Consider the following 18,845-nt stretch of genomic DNA (forward strand, 5'->3'; position numbering starts at 1 on the left):
GAGGGCGGCAGCAATTTGATGTAGATAGAAGTGATAACTTTTGGAGCACCGATGGTACCTTCACTCCAGTTTTTAATAAACAGTTCATGCTCTCTCCGTTCTGTTTACAGCGCAGACCTTGATAAACTTGGGGGTGGACTGTGGCTAGAAACCCTGTGGGTGCAGTCCTGTCAGCAGTGGATCTCACTGCCAGCCACAGCTGTCACTGGGGGATATTGTAGAAGGTTCTAGGAGTTTCTCTCCCACAAACACAGATCAGTCTTTTTCTAACAAATGTATAAAAAGCCCTGAAACCATGAGAACTGTTTGCTGTAATGTTATCAGTGTCTTGTTAAACCTTCTTTATGAGGAACTAAGTGAGCAATCAGCTTCCCGTGTGCTCACGATCCTGCAGCACCCACGCCCTCTGCCTTTTAATGATGCTTAAATAAACATAAACATCACTGTATAGTTTTATGGTCTTAATCAATCAACAAAGACTATTTTGGACTCTGGGGAGTGAGGCTCTGCTTTTTCCCAAGTCTAGTCACCAACACGTCTCTATGACTTTCCCCAGACCTTTCCCCTATATGCTGAACCTGAATCCTACAACAAAATATTGCATATTTCCATATGCTACATATTTCCATATGAAAACTTTATCACATAATACTGTTAGAGGGAAATAAAAAAAAAAAAAAAACAGAACATGATAAAGTAAATTGATAGTGACAGAGGGTATAAACAGTTTCAGTGATGAAGCTGTTTAACTATCTGTGTTATTAGTGATTGGTTTAAAGAATATTGATAGTTGTTAAGATATAAAATTTGTGTTTTTGGAAGTTTCAGACTTTTTAAGCATGGCCTAAATTTTAGAGCTCAGATAGCATGAGTACCCTGACAGTACAGTTACAAGCTCAAAACAAAAAACAAAGCCATTTGTCACTAACCTCCTATGGGGAACAAAGGCATCTGACCTTTTCCATCTATTTCTAGGAACCGCGGTAGTGACGGATGCATCCATGCAAGCTTCTGACAGTGTTTGTGTTGGCTGCTAGTTAGTCAGCTGCATCTGTTTCCGCTCTGCTTTTCAGTCATCGCTGATGCACTCTTTACATGCAGATTCTTGCTTTAAAACAACCCCCTCGTTCCGAGAAGGGATGAAAAAAAAAAAAAGAGGACGTAGATGCATAAACTAATCTGTTTTCTAAGAGATGTTTTCTTCTCAGAGAGTTTTTTTGTTTTTTTTTGTTTTTTCAGTGCTGTTTGTTTTTGGCTGTTTCTGTTACATAAATCCAGACACTTGTTTTGGGTGGTTGAGAGGGTTGACTACTGGCCCCGAAGTGATGATTGGAAAAACATATTTCCCCACTTTTCTTTTACATCTGTTTGATATTTTGTAGATTTGTTTCAGCATTTTTTGATATGCTCCACGCATTTGCTCGGAAGCCAATTTGAAATTGAATCCTTGTCATTCTACTTAGAACTCTTAGTGGTTGGGGATAGTACTGTAGATGGTTTGTTGCAGGTACCAGAGGTATCAGAGACTACATTTAGGCTGCCAAAATTTGAAAGATTTTTGAGCAAAATCACCAAGTTTTTATTTTTTAACTACTGTTTTGCATATTATGAAGGCTAGAAGTCTACAGCCATACTAGCAGATATTTGAAACTTTACTTAGACCCAGCATAGGTTTGAACCATTAACAAACATGTTACATACTGACATTGCTAACAGGCTGCCCCTCAGTAAAACCATGTTTACCATCTTAGTTTAGTATTTAGTAAAATTAGCAATATACAATGGGAATGGGATTTTTTCAGTATTTGGTCGTGAGCCAAACAATATGGCAATTCATATTTTTGTTTTTTTAACTATTTGGTTTTTCATTGCAGTCACAGCAACAGATCCATTATGCATAATTTTCATCAGTGAGTATCTAATGAAGAAAAACAAAATGACAATTTAAAGTCAGATGTTTCCTCTTTTATAAGAGATGCAGGACACTGGGAAGAGTCCTTGCCTGGTTTCCGTTCAGAGCATTATGGATTTCACTGTTCAGAAAAAAACTTTACACATGTAGATATTTACACATATAAATAAATACATCTTCAGGAATTGTGTGCATATATATTTTTATGTGATCGACTCCAAAAGGTACATGCAAGGCTACATCCAATAATGCATTGTCAGCACCGTTAAAGCCCTTATTGATTTTTTAAAATTTTATTTTTTCTATGATGTTGATTTATGACTTCTCATAAACACCAGACTGGCCAATCTGTGCCATCATGAAGCCTCATCATTGCTGATCAAACCTGAAATGGATCTTTATCAATTTGGTGGTCCAATTCACTTTTTAACAAAACATTCAAAAATTCAGATAATTTGAAAAGGTAGAAAATATAACACGCCTGATGTCTTGTTTTTTTGGGGGGGAACAATAAGGACTTATGAAATGCTGAATATATAATTGTATTTGTGTTGGTTAATACATAATATACTTTTGCTGAATATGGTGAAATCATAAGTAAATGTGATCACACTTAATGAATGCTACATTTAACTAAACGTATATATCAAGGACATTTAAACATTGCACACCAACACCAAATCCAACATTACATCTCATTATATCTTAGTCTTGTGTAAGTTGGTGAATACTTTTAGAGTAGTGAAAAAAAAAAACAAGTTGTGGTTGAAAATATAAAACGTAACCTGAAACTAAACAGAAAAGTACATATAAGATTGGCTTTATCAGCTGATATTATACATGTAAATTTGTAATGCTGCTACAAAATGTTCTTACTGATGTTTCACTTTAGGGTTTAATTCTGTGCTCCATGCCTCATCAGATGATTCTCATTAGCCACTTGAGGGACTGTCAAGCGCTGAAAACTTCCAAGTTCAGTTTCCCATGTTTTTTGACAAGTACATATACACCAAAACCAGGTCTGGACCTTTTTATCGACTTGACTTGCATACATACAGTACAGCTTTGGTATTGTGACATGGGAAAAAGACCTTTCTTTATATGAAACCACTGCTCTGTTTACTTTTTTTTCTGAGATTCCCTCCTACTTGATTTTCCCATCTTAGCAACTTGCAGTTAAGTGGTAGCCAAGGAGCTAAACCACTGTGCCAACTAGCCAGCACTGTCCTCAAGCATGGCTCTCACAGGGTGAATTACACCCAAAAGGTTGAGTCTTGTGAAAATCAACATTTTTATACCTATGTGAGTGTGAGAGAACAGACATAAAGAAAAAGGTTATGTGACAAACATTAGGCATGCATTGATAGTACTCCACTATGTTAAATATTTTTTTATTAAAGAGATTTGGTAGAAATGATTCAGGCAATCAGCTGATTCAATACCGCCAACTGTGTTACTGCCATTGTTTTTCTTTTAAAATGTTGTATACTTTCCATGCAATGAAGTCTTACAGGGAAAATCACAAGACACTTAACAGTCACATCTTTCTGGATAAAACTTTAATGTCTTTTTTTTTAAATGATTTAACATTGTTGTACATTTACGGTGAATCTTGCGATTTTTGTAAAACAAAACTTCAAAATGTTTTTCATTGTCTGATCTTAAATTTTTGATTTTGTTTACAGTGGTAAAAACAATCCTCCATCTACATCAGTTTAAGGCTAAGACATGGATGCATTTAGGCATAGGTGAATTGGGCACTCTCTAAGCTCTGAGTCACACAGGCCTAGAGACCAGGCGATCCCCTGACAGATCACTAGTGAAAAATGTGTATTCCCTGACTGGTTGGCAAGTGGTTTGAAGGTCACACTCTTCACAGTTTCACAACCACGTAGTGAGTAGTTGGGGAGTGTTTGCAGACAAGTTGGTGCCATCCATACAAACTATAGGTGTTTGCTGCAATCTGCTAGTGACCAACAGAATTGCAAGGTTGTTTTTGGTGCAGCACCAAACACCTCTTTGTGACCAATTTCACCTAGCAACAGAAAACAACACATTTTCCTCTGGTTACCTGTGGTTGGCGTGTGGTCGCTGACTGGTCTTTAGGCCTGAGTGACTGGGGCTTAGCAATGCATTTCACAGCGACTGCCAGCAACCTCCAATAACTGCTCACAATCGATAGGGAAATACTCATTCTTTCTCAACTGACAACTACATCTACGACTCGGCTTTACAAAGCTATAGCTAACTCTTCAGGCCTTGTAAACACAGTAAAATCTTAAGTAGAACTGGGATGCTTTAGGTTTTTCAGACCAAATGGTGAGGGCAAAAGTAGAGCAGGTCAGAGACAATAAACTACTCTTCTTCCTCCATCTCTGTTTTTACTGGCATTGTTACCATCATGTGTCAAAAATACAAGCAATGGGGTCGAGCTTACACATAATGGGACAAAGTTCCAACATCATGATGAAAAAGGATAAGTCGGGTTATGTTTTAAGGGGTATTTTCAAAAGCATAATTTTAATCCATCCAAAATGGAGGAACTAATTTTGTGGCCTAATTAAAGATTTGTCAGGTTTTCATACAAATTAGTTTGTGTATGCTTTGATATGACTTTTGCATCTGTGTGTACACTGGTGTGTGTTTGTGTGTTCCTATACGTCTACATTTTTTAAGGAAATTTTGATTTACATCTGAGGTCGTGCTTGGAGACCGTCATGCTTTAAAATCTTAATTAGGCTAGCAATATAGGAGTGAGTGTGTGTGTGTGTGTGTGTGTGCACGCGAGTGTGTGTGTAGTTTTTTTGGGAGGGGCGGGGTTGTTTGGAAGGTGGGGCTATTTCAAATTGCAGTATTTCTTTAGCTGAAATTGAAATGTTATACTGTATGTTATACAATCTGGATTTTGGAAAATAACAAATTTCCAGCTCATAGTTTACACACAAATGGTGGTTTATTATAAATATTTCATTTAAATTCATCATTGGTTTCCAATTATTATTTTTTTTTCATGCCATCTAGCTGCTGTTTGAAACCTCCCCACCTGCCCACCCCTGCTGTAGCTCCTTCATTTAGTTGACCAGGAGGTCCTGGTACTGATCAGACCGGAGGAAACGGCCAAAGGAGTCCTTCTCCATCAGGGCATAGATCCTCTTCTGGGCCAGGTCAAAGGTTGAAGGGGAAAGATCCACCAAGTTCCTCAGGGTCACATCCTTGGTAAAGTGGTCAATATTCACCTGTTAAGGGGGAAGTGGAAAAAAAAAAGCTCTCAGAAACCAGTAAAATGAGGATGAAGAAGATAAATAAACTGTTAGAAAATATGGGTAATACTATTTATGTTACCACTAACAAGCGGGCAGTTCTGTACAGTTCAAACAGTTTATCTAACTCAAAATTATGGCCAGAATCATCAAATAACCTAACATACATATATTTGGACTGTGTAAGGAAGGAAATCCACACAGAGGCACAGGGAGAAGCTGTAAACAGGCCCCAGTCCTGATTCAATCCAGGAACCTTCTTGCTGTTTTGGGACAGTGTTTATCACTCTGCCATGCTGTCCATAAGATTACTAATGGCACCTAAGCTGCCATGTCAGTGAGTGTAGGAAACACGAGCAAGTCCCACACACTCCTACCACTGCTTTGAATGCACAGACTAGTTTACAAAAAGCACTTTTTAAAATGTTTATGTTCTACTGTAAATGTTTATCAATATTGAAAGAAGATTGATAATTATAGTATTGGTAGTATTGTAAAACCTAAAATACACTCTCTGTATTTTATAGGGTATTTATACATTCTAAATTGATCTGTAATTCACAATTCAGTATAGAAAGTGATTACGAGGGAATTCTTGACCTGGGTCAAAACTGACCTGGAACATATTGTGAAGGCATGAAACGCGCCCATTTTGAGAAACACACAACATATAATTAATTTTAAGATTAACTATCTATATTATTTATGAGACTGAGCTGATTAAAAAGGGGAGCTATCACATGAATGCCTCACCTCTCTGGGCCCCTCAGACTGGATGAAGTCTTCATAGATCTTCTTGGCCTTGGCAGCCATCTTCACTGGGTTCTTGGTCTTCTTGAAATCCTCACACGCCATCCAGAACTCAATGTTCTCATCACTGAACTCAGACTGCAGGAAGCTACGGAAAGCAGCCAGACCATCTGATGGAGAGGCAGAGATGGAAGAATGTTAGAGAAGGACATGAATATAGGATAGGATATAGACAAACAAGTCGTTATCTAAACTCCTTTTCTGGTATGCACTTTACTGAGGGAATGTGCTGGGAAATGTAAGCTTCAGTTAAGTCACAGTGACAGTCTAACTCAAACTAAACATGATTTGAGTAGATCCCTTACACTTCAAACATGGCTCAAGAACGTGGGTAATGTTGCATTCCCAGAAAGGCCACAAAGTTTAAACCGAAAGGTACGCAAGACATGATTTACATCTTATTACGAAACCGAAAGTTAGTCATTTAATTAAGAGACGTTAAATTTGCTAACACTGCGGAGGAGTTAGATGTGAATTCGAAATGCCAGAACAGTACATATAAATGTGTTTTGATGATTCATATTTAGAAAGAAAAGGAAACAGGCCTGCAAATCACAATAATAGTATATTATCCATCACTGCTTAGTCACAGCTTTCATCCACAGAAACAGACTGTTTAAGAAATGTTTTATAAACAGCAAGGCATCAAAAAGAGAATTAAATGTGAGTCATAACATATAATTTATTTTCATTTGAGAAAAAAAGGGAACACAAATCTGCAATACAGTCCATGTAACTGTGAAATTAATAATAACCCTTGATAACAAAAACAATGTTTGACTTGACTTGACAAAATTAAAATTCATCAGTAATACAGCCTGAGAGAAAACTGACACATCCTCTAAAATTCAAAATTAGAGTGCGTAGTATTGGTATGAATCCCAGATTTGTAATTTTTAAAACCAGATGGCCCGAGTTTGTATCTGATAAGAAAGACACAAAAAACCTTTGGTTAGGGTTAGTTTAACTGGTTAGGGTTGGTACCCAAAGCAATCAATTGAGTTTAGGCAAACATAAGAATCTGGGTTAAAATCATTCTCATGATGCCACATTGTAGTGGGATGGCTGTGGCTCGGGAGGTAGAGGAGGTCATCTACTGATCGGAAGGTTGGTGGTTTGATTCCTGGCTGTTAAATGCAGACATGTTGTATAAGGCACTTTGAGTGCTCAGCTAGAGTAGAAAAGCGCTATATAAAAACTAGCCCATTTACCATTTAGAAGACAAACTCCTCCAATCAGCAAGCAAAATAGTTTGGTAAAAAATGTAGCCACTTCAAGCTGTCTCTAATTCCTTTCAAAAAGTTACAGGATCTGCTTATCAGCTCTCTAATGCTATTTACTTTGAAAGTACTGAAAGCCCTGTGCATACCCAGCCACAGTGGGCTCCATTTCCTGCTTTGATGCAGATCATCTCCCCCAGCATTGTTTAGCACACCCCCTCAAGACAACAGCAATGACAGCTTCCCCTCCAGCCACACAATAATCCTCGCCAGACAGCAGAAACTTTTTAGAAACATTTCAATAAACACAAAATAAAATCTAAAAAGAGGGTTGACCCAGCCTCAGAACCTTCCCAGAGACTAAACCAATTAAGTATTAACGGAAATAAGTCCAAACCATGAAGACCTCAGCCTTCATCCCACAAGACCCAAAGGATCTATTGCCAGAATCCCAGAGCCAGACACTCTGGACACCCGAACATGACCCAGGTCCATATATTAATGGGTCAGTCTCACCCACACACACACACACACACACTAAAACAACTCTTTTCTGTTGGAGTACATTTTATGAAGGCTTTAAAAAGGCTTGTTAGTGCACTGATAGCTGCTTCCTGCTGTAAGTGGCAGGTGTGTGCTGACTATCAGCCTGCTAATCATTTCTCAGCTCATTTGAGTCACTGAACTGGACCTGTTTGTGATGTCGGTGCCTTTTGTATCATTTTATGTTTGCATATATTTTCCTCCACAATTATTAATCCAAATATTATTATTGATCATATTTGATTTTTACATTTTTTAAAGTAATATTGCCTGATGTAAGGGTAATTGCACAAACCCATCCAAGAACTCAGTGCTCAAGTTTTTAGCAGGTATCTGTGTGAAGTCTACAGATGCAGCGTGTGCTAACTTTGCACTCTTGTCCAAATATGGTCACGTCTGCCTCCTAACAAAAACTTTAAAAAACAAAACAACAACAGAAGAAGCTGGCAGTGAAATAAAACTAAAGTCAATGCTTCAAGATTGTTTTTCACAAACCAGCAGGTGATGTCACAGAGACTACATCAATCTTTGATATAATGTCTATGCGTACTCCTCTATTTTCAGCTACTGTACCACGCTCCAGGGAGAGGGTGACAGCCCCTCTGGCTTTCAGAAAAGGTAGGACGCTTTGAATTAAATGAATTAAATCACACAGCTGCGATAGGTTTGCCTGTCTAAAAAGCAGCCCTTCAAAAATCGACTGCTATTGTTGTTTTTCTGATGAGTCCACCTGAGAATTTTCCATTTGTCACACTACTGTCTCTCTCATTGTGACTTTTACCCATAATAGTGCAGTCATGTTTGAATAAAACCATAATTAAAGCATTACATAACAGACACCTTGGTTTCAAAAGCCTCTCTTTGACAAATGAAACTGCCAATGTTACAGATTCCATGTCTAAATGGGAAACTACATGATTTGCAGGAGTGAAGTAGTGGAAAAAATAAGAAGCTGGCAGCATTAACCCAAACTGTGACTAGATTACAGTGCATTTCTGCTATTTCTGATGAAAAGGGGATGGATGCTATATGTTATTATGTTGCACTTTACCACATAGCTTTTTAAAAAATGTCTTGACAGCCCGAAAAAAAAAAAAAAGTTTCCACAGACATTAAAAAAAAAAATTAAACACCAGAGTTTACATACATTTAGACAAACACCTTTCAGGAAATACAAAAAGAAATAAATTGATTATTTGGACAAATATAAAAGCACTTTGGTAATCACAAAATAATTATCCAAACTAGAGCCTGATAAAACAAGCACTCATTTCCCTGAAGGCCATTGTAGTTTAATACAATGCCTGCAAAAGGTCCCATTGTCTATCCAGGCATATGCTGCAGATGATAAGCATTCCACTATGGCCTCAGGCCTTTATCTTCAATCTAAAAGGCTAGTTTGGTTCAAAATAGCACAGAGCCCTAATCAGTTGCTTTTTTTTTTTTTTTTCTTTTTGAGTACAGGGGCACACAAAAAACAAACACACACACAGGTGCAAGTTTGTAGATGAGACCGAGACCTGCAGCAACCAAAGACTCCAGTCTTGTGTTTAGTCTGTGTGCGAGATACTCATGAAATGAGTGTTTCATTAAGCTTCAGCAAACTTTTCTTCCTGATAATAAGTCAAACAATCTGCAAAATATTTCACAGAAAAATAAAGCAATTAAAAAATGACTGTAATTAAAAAATGTGCAATCTTTTTACACAGGAAGTTAGACGTGGTGTATTTCCCCTTGCATAATATTCACTGCTGAGCGAGGGTGTTGGTGGAGGGGATTTGGGAGAGGGGGGCAGGATACATCTCTGTGGAGGATATGATTCATTTATAATCCCATAAAGACTAATGCTAATGTAAAATATCATGTAGATAAATAATCACGGCATGACCGTTAGCAGCACCTGCGCAATAAATCAGCCCTGGTGGAATCACTTAGACTGCTCCCTAGAGATGTTACCAAAACACGCATAACCTTCCTGGGTTGGTATACACATTTATTCAAGCATGCAGACACTGTAGAAACATACCTCTCTCTGCCCGAGACGGTGCTGAAGGAGCCACTTAGAAAGGTCCTTTAACCCCCTCCCCTCCCCTCCCCTCCCCGCCCCCCACCCCCATCCCAAGGAAATAGTTTCCCCTTTCATGTATCAGGAACATCTGTACTTGGGGTTTGTTTTAATGCGCAGGGGCCACCTAAGTAACTTATTAGCTGGAGCGTTTACACGTACTGCTAAATACCACTAGCCATTAGAGTTAATCATCAGTCTTGCTGCCTCTCAGGCTTTCTCCTCACTTTGTGAGGTAAACAGCTGAGTCAGAAGCTGGTGGATGGTGATTGTAAATATTCTTTCCCCTTCTTCTTCTTTGCTTACATTTTTCTGAGTCTACACCAAAGCTATCTTTATACATCTCTATCCCCTGCAAATGATTTCATTATGTGTCATATTAGCATTTTCCCCCAAGACAAGCATAGTTAAATTAGATAAATGTGTGTTATTTGCCTTATAGATTTTGCTGTAAATACTGGGCTTTAAAAATCTGATTATATATGTCATATAAATGGGTATTCCTTACAATTAGACTTTATTATTTTCATTTCACAGAGCTAGTGCTATTTATGATGTATTGTAAACCCACGCAGAACGAACACGTAACACTGGATGAGACAAAGATCAAAACCTTATCTTCACCATCGCTCTTATCCAATTAAACAGCTCAGTCACACGAAGGTCTTAAGCACACAGTTGTCATGGAAACCAAAGCCTTTTAGCTGTACCGTTTCTGTTTAAACTGTCCAGCAGACGGACATCAGACCTCAGAGAAGGCATGTTTTTCACCCTTTGACACTGATTAAAGTTAAACTACAGTGATACATAATGAAAATCACAGTTTTGGACAGAAGACAATAACAGTGTTCTTCAGGCTTGTCTGTGGGGAGCACCACAAAGTAAAGTGTACATGTATGGTGGATGTGATAGGCTGTCTTAACTTGGGAAATTGTTTGATTTTGGGATTTCACCCAGCCAAATTGTTGCACACCTCTGGCATTGCTACTGCATACAATGGAAGATGTGCAAGATGCATGCTTGCAGTTTCAAGAAGCAACAGCTTTCAGTTTTTTGACAAAATAGTTTACAAATTAAAAACTCTTTTAAAGTTTAAAAAGCAGTGCTTTACTTTATACCTTTAAAGGCTTTCTAGCTGTCGCACACACCCATAAGGATGCAGGGGCGCTACTTCAACATTTGGATTGGGGGAGTTCAGGATCAAACCACCGACCTTCTAATCCGCTCTACCTCTTGAGCCACAGCTCAAGCAACACAGGCAGCAACAAAGCTAAAGTAAGTGTAAGGTTAAGGGTGTATTAATGAATATAATGTTTTTAACACAAAGAGGTGCATGTCTGTGTAAGGAAAAGAGAACGAGTGAGCGTTATAGAGGGTTGACCTACAGCTGTTGTTCAGGACACGGTCCAGACTCTCACGCCACTGAGCAGCCTCTTCAGGAGTCGGCCTGTGCACACAAAAACACGTCAGTTCAGTCAGGAAGCAACGCAGTGTAAAACGTAGCCCGAGAGCTAACAAGGTTTCCTTTACTGCCATGCTGTATGAACACATCTCTGCTTTTAGACTGGCGAGTTTAATAAGTGCTTTTACCTGGTTTCTATTTAAAGCTTACAATTTGAACTGCAAAAAAAAAAAAAAAAAAAGTAGTTATTAAGATAAACTGCTGGTACTGAATTGCTTCATGGACAATGCTGAACTGTTATGTAACAGTAGATGTAAAATGTATGTATTTATTATTAAACAGGAAACATTTGAGTCTTCTCTTTGACTGAATACCTGCAGAGATGCGTCTTTGCTCAGAAGCTCTGAGCCAACCAAAACCAAAGCTTTACTTTTTAAAACTGCACTTGGATTCTTTTTCAAAGTGGCTCGTTATACACAAAGTCGTAGATCAACACAGGTGTTATTAGTCATAATAATTAAGGCACAGAACTAAGTAGAAACACTTCACTTTATTTAATTAGCATTGTTTGCATTTACCTAGAAATCCTTTGAAAATGGTTGGTGAAAAAAATGAGTCAACAGAGCCAAGTAAACCTTTTCTGAAGCTGCCAAACAGTTTCAGAAAACAAGCTGTAAATATTGAAATAATTTACTGGTTTTTTTTGTGTCTGACGAAGCCGGATGAAAGCCTTTGATCTGAGTTTGCACCAAAATATTTTACATTTTCTGAAAAACACGCTGTGTCTGTCAGGATCGTTCCTGTGATTGATCCAACCACCACATACCGCTGAGCAGAAACTTTAAGCTAGTTCAAAGAGAACTTGTACTGTAGAAAATTAATAAAGAAGCAAGGCCGTGAAAGAACCCTGCCTTTCATGGCTTTGGGGAAAGTTTCTGAAGGAAGCTGCACGCTTTTCATGTTGGGAAAACAGCCGGAAAGGCCAGTGACAGGCCTGTGAGTGACACCTAATAGATGAAAACGGGGGAAAAGTGTGCTTCAGAAAAGCTGATGCTTGAGAACAACAATGCAGTGATGAAGAGTGGAAGGCTTCCATAAAGATGAGCAACTTAAAAACAAAATTTAAATCAAAGCTTATTGATGGAATATAATGCACTGACAATACTGGTAGCACATGTATATAAATTTCCTTTGTGAGATGATTTGAGTTCTGAGGGCTCATTCAGATTTTTAATGTAACTGCAGTGGCAGGAGAATTGTGTTGAGCCAAACTAAACAAAGAGGTCAAATAAACTGCAAGACAAATACATAACATATAAATCAAAATAGAGTCCCTGCCACAGGCACACAAAACTTCCACAAAGCTGCACTGTGGAGGATTTTTAGGTGACGCAACTCAAGGACTTTCTAGCTTCCATTATGTGCTGTTATTTTTTAAACGTTTTCCATTATGTTAAAAACAAAAAAAGAAAGGAAAAACTTTCTCTTACAAGACTGCACTCTAAGTGTGCATTAACAGCAACAACAACAACAAAAAAGTACAATTTAACATCTTATACATAATTTATCACAAATGTGTTCTGTTTGAGGCAATGCATTCAAAATCTAAGCTTTGGACCATCACAATCTGACAGCTGAGCCCACTCAGCACATGGAGACGTTTCACTGGCCTTTTGATCTCCACATCTTGTACCTGCTTGGGGGCTCTGTTCTCTCACTGCACCCTCAGTTATCTGGTTAACACTCAGGAAAACACTGCCCACTTCACAGACACTCAGTGCTCAGAGGGAAACACTCACTTCTGTAGCTTCTCCGGTTTCTTTTCAGTCTTCTCCGGGTAGGGGATGATGAGGTCGATGGCATTTTCTGGCTTCTGCAGTAAAACTCCCAATTTCGACTTGATCTCCTTAGCCCTGGATGACAGAACGCAGAGTGGGATGATGAAGCTTTTTTTTAAAACACAATAGTCTAGTCGAGATAGTTATCAATTTTTTAAAAATATCTCCAGATGTAAAGCTTTTCATAATGAAATTAAACTTTTTTTTTTCAGAAACAAAACCTGAGCTTTTTTCTGTTTACTGTAGTTTTAGAAATGTGTCTGACCTCCCTCAGTGTTCAGTAAATGAATTTCACTCAGTTGAGTAACACAAACTATTGTAAACAGTAAAAGACTGAAAAAAAAGAAAAAAGAAAATAAATGAAACCGTTTAAGAACATTTCTGAAAATGACCGTCTTTTGCTTTAAAATGCTATCCAGTGCAAATGGTTAACTTTTATGACACAGTACTTCCAAAAAGAAGTTTTAAAGTTTGGATCCCACAAAGTTCGACTAAAGAGCAACGCACTATTAAGATGCAGGCAATAATTCAGGACTCACCTTTCGAGGCAGGTTTGGGGTAATGCGGCTAATCCTTTGCACATTTTCCAGTGCTTTCACTTGCAGTAAAGAGTGTATTCAGCTTTCCTGTTAGCCCACGGTGACTCCAGGGTTCCTTTTCCTTTCTGACTCTGCCTTTCAGCACATGAGGAGTTTTATACAGACGCCCTTTGGGCTGTGGGCCAACAGCTAAGCCAATCAGACTGGAATGTGTACAGCACGGGTAGCTGAGGAGCCTGGCTGAGGAAGGGTGGGTTTTCAGATGTGAATTGCTCTTTGCTTTGAGGTTTTAATTAAGTGATCCAGATGCATAAAGCAACATTCATTTTCACTGATATTAGATTTCAAGTTTATGTAACAGGGATCTGAAGTTGCTATGGTGCTAATCACAGTGCGGTTCTCATCTTGTCACTGGGTTTATTTTATTTTCATCTGTATTTGGAATTAAGGGTTCTCGTGAATTTTGCATTTGCAACTCGCGGTATTTTTCTAAACAAGCACTACTGTAGCTCTGAATGTTGGTTATTTATGTATTGTGTGATTTACCTCCACAAATGTTAAAGTTTGCTTAAATTTCAGTAACTTTGTAGCAATGCTAGAACAAAACTTTCTCTGATGTTGAGCTAAATTTGAGAAAGATTTCTGCAAAACTGTGTTTTTAAGCCAAATTTGTGTTGAGTGTTTTCGAGTGTTTAAAGCTGTTTAAAAGGTCTTAGAAATTTGATACCATAATGTTTGACTGAAATATTCCAGCATTATAGTTCAGTCACCACTGCTTTATATCATTGTGTAGCCTGCAACTTAACTTTTTGATCACAGATTGTTGTTGTGTTGTAGATGTCACACAACTGATTGTGCTCTCTAAATTAGATCTTACAAACTGCATTTAAACATAGCTTCCATAAATTGTTTACCCAGTTACATTTAGTGGGCAATGTGTCCACTGATTGGATTAAGCTACGCCTCATTAATTGTCTGTATGAGAATCAGCAGATGGTGGTTGAACTGCATGACTGGTGCACACAGCAATCAACTCTCTTACCTGAGAGCAAGATTTACATCCAACCTTATGTCTGTACTTTGGCTAAAGCTGTGTTTATACTTCTCCGCAGTGCTCCCCACAAATATAGGATGATATTAGGCTTATGAAAAAGATAATACTTCACTGAAATACACCCCACATAACCCATAAGTATTTAGAATATTGCCATGCTTGTTCTGCAAGGATGCAAAACACATTGTCAGTGAATATATTGTATAATTAATACACTATAGTTAGCATCAACATTTCTTATACACAAACTATAATTTGGTCATAATTGTGTTTCCCTCTAAATCAATTTTCTCGTTGTAGCCGCTCATGAGGCTGTGTTGGATTGAACGATAGTGACAATGTTCTCTAATCCTGTACATTCCATTAAGTCGCACAGTATGGTGCGAGGACAACTTCAGTGCGTCCTCGATTATCCTTCCAAGGTTACACATTCAACGGCTCAGTCTGGCGCTACCTAAGAGATGTTGCAGTCTCTAAAACGTCGTTCTGCATCCATTTCATTGTTTAAACAATTGCAAGCTTGTGAATAATTTCACAATATCACATTACTGAATGCAATTATTCCTTTTTTTATCTTCAGGGCTGAAACCAATGCTGCTGTTTTCTTTCAGGCACACATCTCTGAATATAATAAACACAACAGACTGAAGGATTTTTAGCCTTCACATGTTTGGAGAAACTGTATGAGTGTATTTCAGGAAGTACTCTTCATTACCGTAAAATAAATCCATCTATCTGTCTAGAAGATTGATTTTCAGCTCTTACAGCCTTTTATTGAATGCACTACCCAAGGTCCAAAGAAGAGCATTCTGTTGAATGACTACAGTGTCATGCAGTCTCATGTAAGCCACCTACGTTCAATTCAGAAAAATGTTTCTTCATTCACTCATTGCTTGGCAGTGTTGTAAAGCCTGGACATGTTGTACAACCAAGCCATTACAAAGATAAAACTGAGCAATCACAATTTTCTCACATTTTTAATGCTGATCAAGATTCTAATCTGCAGCACAAGTCATTAGAAAGCAATTATAAAGCTTCTAATTTTAAAATCTATTGAGCTTGGTGCGAACATGTTATTGCATCAACGTTAAGTTCAGCATCATTACTCTTTGTGTATGCATTTAATTCACTGCCGTGGGCCTCTACAGAGCAGAATTTTATTGTGTTTCTGACATGTAACATGAGTCACTGCAGTGTCAGTGTACCGTAATATGTACAACATGTGGATTATAAGTAAATCTGTACCAGTGCCACGAACATACACACACACACACAAATTTTGTTTCATGGAGTTACAAATATGTCCACTCAGCTGGACACCATGCATTTGACTTTTCAACCAGAGAAATGTGTATTTAACACAGCAATAACAGAAAATGATATTACGTCCTCAGATCGACTGTCACTACTGCTAATATTGACTAATCCTGATTCTGTTACTTACATTCAAATAACAAAAAAAAAACAAAAAACAAGTCCCCATGACTGGCCAATCGGTAGCAGTGTATGGGATGATGGACAAGTATCCACTGTGTTGAGTGATATGCAACTATAACAACAAAACACAGGCATATACAAGAGAACAGCATTGTGGTAACCACTATGCCTGAAAGGGTTAATATTTATAGTTACTTTTTAACATACATGTGACTTACTGAGTAACTTCAGTTTACTTTTCTTACTTGGGTATTTGATTTATGCGCAGTAACAAAAACACTTAAAGTAAACAGTGCTCAAAATTTCCTATGGTGATGAACCCCATGAGATGAAAATCTAAATATAAGAGGAAGAACAGCCCTGGAAAATTTCTGGTTTCACACAGTTTAACACTAACAACAAATAAATAAACAGCCCTCGGTCCAAAGAACAGACTCAGAGAGGTATGAGTTTCTCGAATGAGCCTGAGGCATCCTCTGGACCATGATTTGCATACTTTAGCCTTTAAATGAAATCACCTTGTTGCTACAACAATGTGTTCAGAAAGCGTAGGTTTCAGTACTGCCAGCGCTGCAGGCCAGACAACGGAGGACAGTCAATTTCATGATTGCAGCACTTATCAAACTGAAATATCAGGCTGTCTTGGTGTCACTGTGTTTTATTAAAATACCCAAAACACAACATAACCTGGTACAGAGCTGTTTGCTGTCATTTTCAGTTTTTTTTTTAAACACTGGAAACCATATTCTGCCTGTAGCTGTATATTTGCTCTCAGCTTTGAGAAGTTATCAATAAGTCAATAACTGCATTAAAAAAAGGTGAGAAACAATAATAAAAATACCCACAACTATTTTATACTGACCTGGGAAAAAAAAAAAAGTACTTGTCTAATATTCTGTGTTAATATTAGGCAAAAACTCTGAGCTTTAGGGCATGGACACAGGACCTTAGGTGGTGTTGTGTGGTGAATGGCAATGAGACATTGACAAATGTTCCTTTGGGTACTGTGGGCCGTGGAGTATTGCCTCCATGGACTGAACTTGTTCCAGCACATCCTACAGATACTTTATCAGACTGGAATCTCTATTGTCTGCTAAGCCAGTCACGAGTAGTTTTTGGCATTTGACATTGTCCTGCTGGGGAGACCACTGCCATTGGGGAGTGCCATTTCCAAGGGGTGGTGGGTGCTTGCTCTGCAAGTGTTTAGGTGGGTGGTATGTGTAAAAGTATCACCTACAAAAATAAGGTGTGTAAACACTGGTACCTGTGAATGCTTTTACTGTTGGTGGCTGTTCATGTATGTGAGGGTTTATCACTTAAAGGTTTTAAGCAATGCTGCATTCTTGCTATCTATTTATTTGTAATTTGTAACAGTAGTAGTGCTATGACAGGCAAGAGAAGCACACAAAGCTGCATAGGAGGTTTGCTTGCATTATAGAATTTCCTGGAAGCCAAAGTTCAAGAAGGGGCAGCCCTTTGAGTGGATGTGTACTTAAGGCAAAGGCAATGGCTGGACTGCTGTTCAAATAAGCTGACAACAGTTGGCATCCAGGTGCTTTGTTTGTCATGCTGACAGAGGCTCTACGCTCAATTTATACATGTAATGACTGTCTAAAAATGCAGTCAACACCATAAAGTAATATTTTTCAAAAGTAATGGACTCCAAATGGCACGTTTAACATGTATTTTGTTTGAAAAGGTTGCTGATGGTAATTAGCATCCTGTAAAACATGCTTTAAGCAAGTATCATTTATTCTGTGTTTTTATCAGCTTGACTGAGCTTACTTTTTAAACTCTTGTTTCTCTGCTGAGTTCAGCTTTGCAGCAACTAAACTGAACAATTCAATTTTAGGACTTGATGAAAGTGGATATATAAGAGGTTTTCTTATATGTGCACAGAAGCTGCTATACCCTTTAAAGTCACAGATGTTATACAGGCAGAGTTGACTGAATACACTTATTTGGAGCTCGAGTTGTTGGATCTCATTATCTGGGATCTTTGTTGCGCTTGCACACAGCAACACCTGGCTTTAGTTCACCAGCAATACCTATTAACCCTGACAATTAGCCCTTTGAACTCAGACGAACAGATACTTAACACCCCATTTTCAAAATGGGAACACATTATTTGCATCGCAATCATGTTGTTACTCTTACACTGTTATCATTTTTTTGGCTGAACACAGTGTTTGCCATAAGTGGTGTCTTCCAGGGAACAAAGTAAAGCAATGCTTCATTGTTACCAGATGCTTTTTTTTTTTGCAAAACGGGAAGGAGAGTGGCTAACATTATTCTAGAAATACCAGCAAAGACCAGTGCTGGACTAATCTGTGAGCTCTGCTGTGACTCTTTGGCTCAGATTAAAGAGATTGTGGACAGTTCCTGACATTTCACTCACTTCCTACTAGTTAAAGGTCAACAATGAGAGCCTCTGCGATAAAGACTGCAAAGTAAGAGCGCGCTGGAGGAGAATTCGTCTGTGTTTCAAATGAAGGCAAAACAGTCCTGCAGTGATGTCAGAAGGTCGGCAGGCATTCTGCGATAAATACAGAAAAGGGTTTTATTGTTACCACTTCCTTTGCTGAAACCAGATTGGTCCTGAGATCACGAACCTCTAAAAATATCTGCGACCGAATGGTTTGGCGATCATTATGGAGGTATTGTCCTCCTTAAAAACTCCCTTTGGAAAAACAAGGCTTTTACAGATAAAAGGCTGTAGGCTCAAATTTTTTGTTTAATTTCAGAATTATTGAAATGATCATGAT

At 38.2% G+C, this 18,845-nt stretch overlaps 1 protein-coding gene across 1 annotated transcript; it reads right to left on the bottom strand.

Moving 5' to 3' along the window:
• Positions 1 to 2,097: 2,097 nt before the first annotated feature.
• On the bottom strand, positions 2,098 to 13,719 carry rgs5a (regulator of G protein signaling 5a). The gene is made up of 5 exons (XM_030727950.1): positions 13,590 to 13,719; positions 13,012 to 13,125; positions 11,196 to 11,257; positions 5,926 to 6,092; positions 2,098 to 5,148 (listed from the first exon to the last, which is right to left on the bottom strand). The coding sequence occupies exons 1-5, from the start codon at positions 13,631 to 13,633 to the stop codon at positions 4,984 to 4,986; spliced, it is 552 nt and encodes a 183-aa protein (XP_030583810.1). The 5' UTR covers positions 13,634 to 13,719; the 3' UTR covers positions 2,098 to 4,983.
• Positions 13,720 to 18,845: the final 5,126 nt, after the last annotated feature.

The sequence above is a fragment of the Archocentrus centrarchus genome, chromosome 4 (assembly GCF_007364275.1).
Source record: "Archocentrus centrarchus isolate MPI-CPG fArcCen1 chromosome 4, fArcCen1, whole genome shotgun sequence".
NCBI lineage: Eukaryota > Metazoa > Chordata > Actinopteri > Cichliformes > Cichlidae > Archocentrus > Archocentrus centrarchus.

What these genes read in the sequence shown, in the direction of transcription:
- rgs5a (XM_030727950.1), bottom strand. Translation starts at nt 13,633, where the DNA reads ATGTGCAAAGGATTAGCCGCATTACCCCAAACCTGCCTCGAAAG. An exon ending in AAACCGGAGAAGCTACAGAA is followed by an intron (nt 11,258 to 13,011) that starts GTGAGTGTTTCC and finishes TTGTGTGCACAG; the next exon opens with GCCGACTCCTGAAGAGGCTG. An exon ending in AGTCTGAGGGGCCCAGAGAG is followed by an intron (nt 5,149 to 5,925) that starts GTGAGGCATTCA and finishes CCCCCTTAACAG; the next exon opens with GTGAATATTGACCACTTTAC.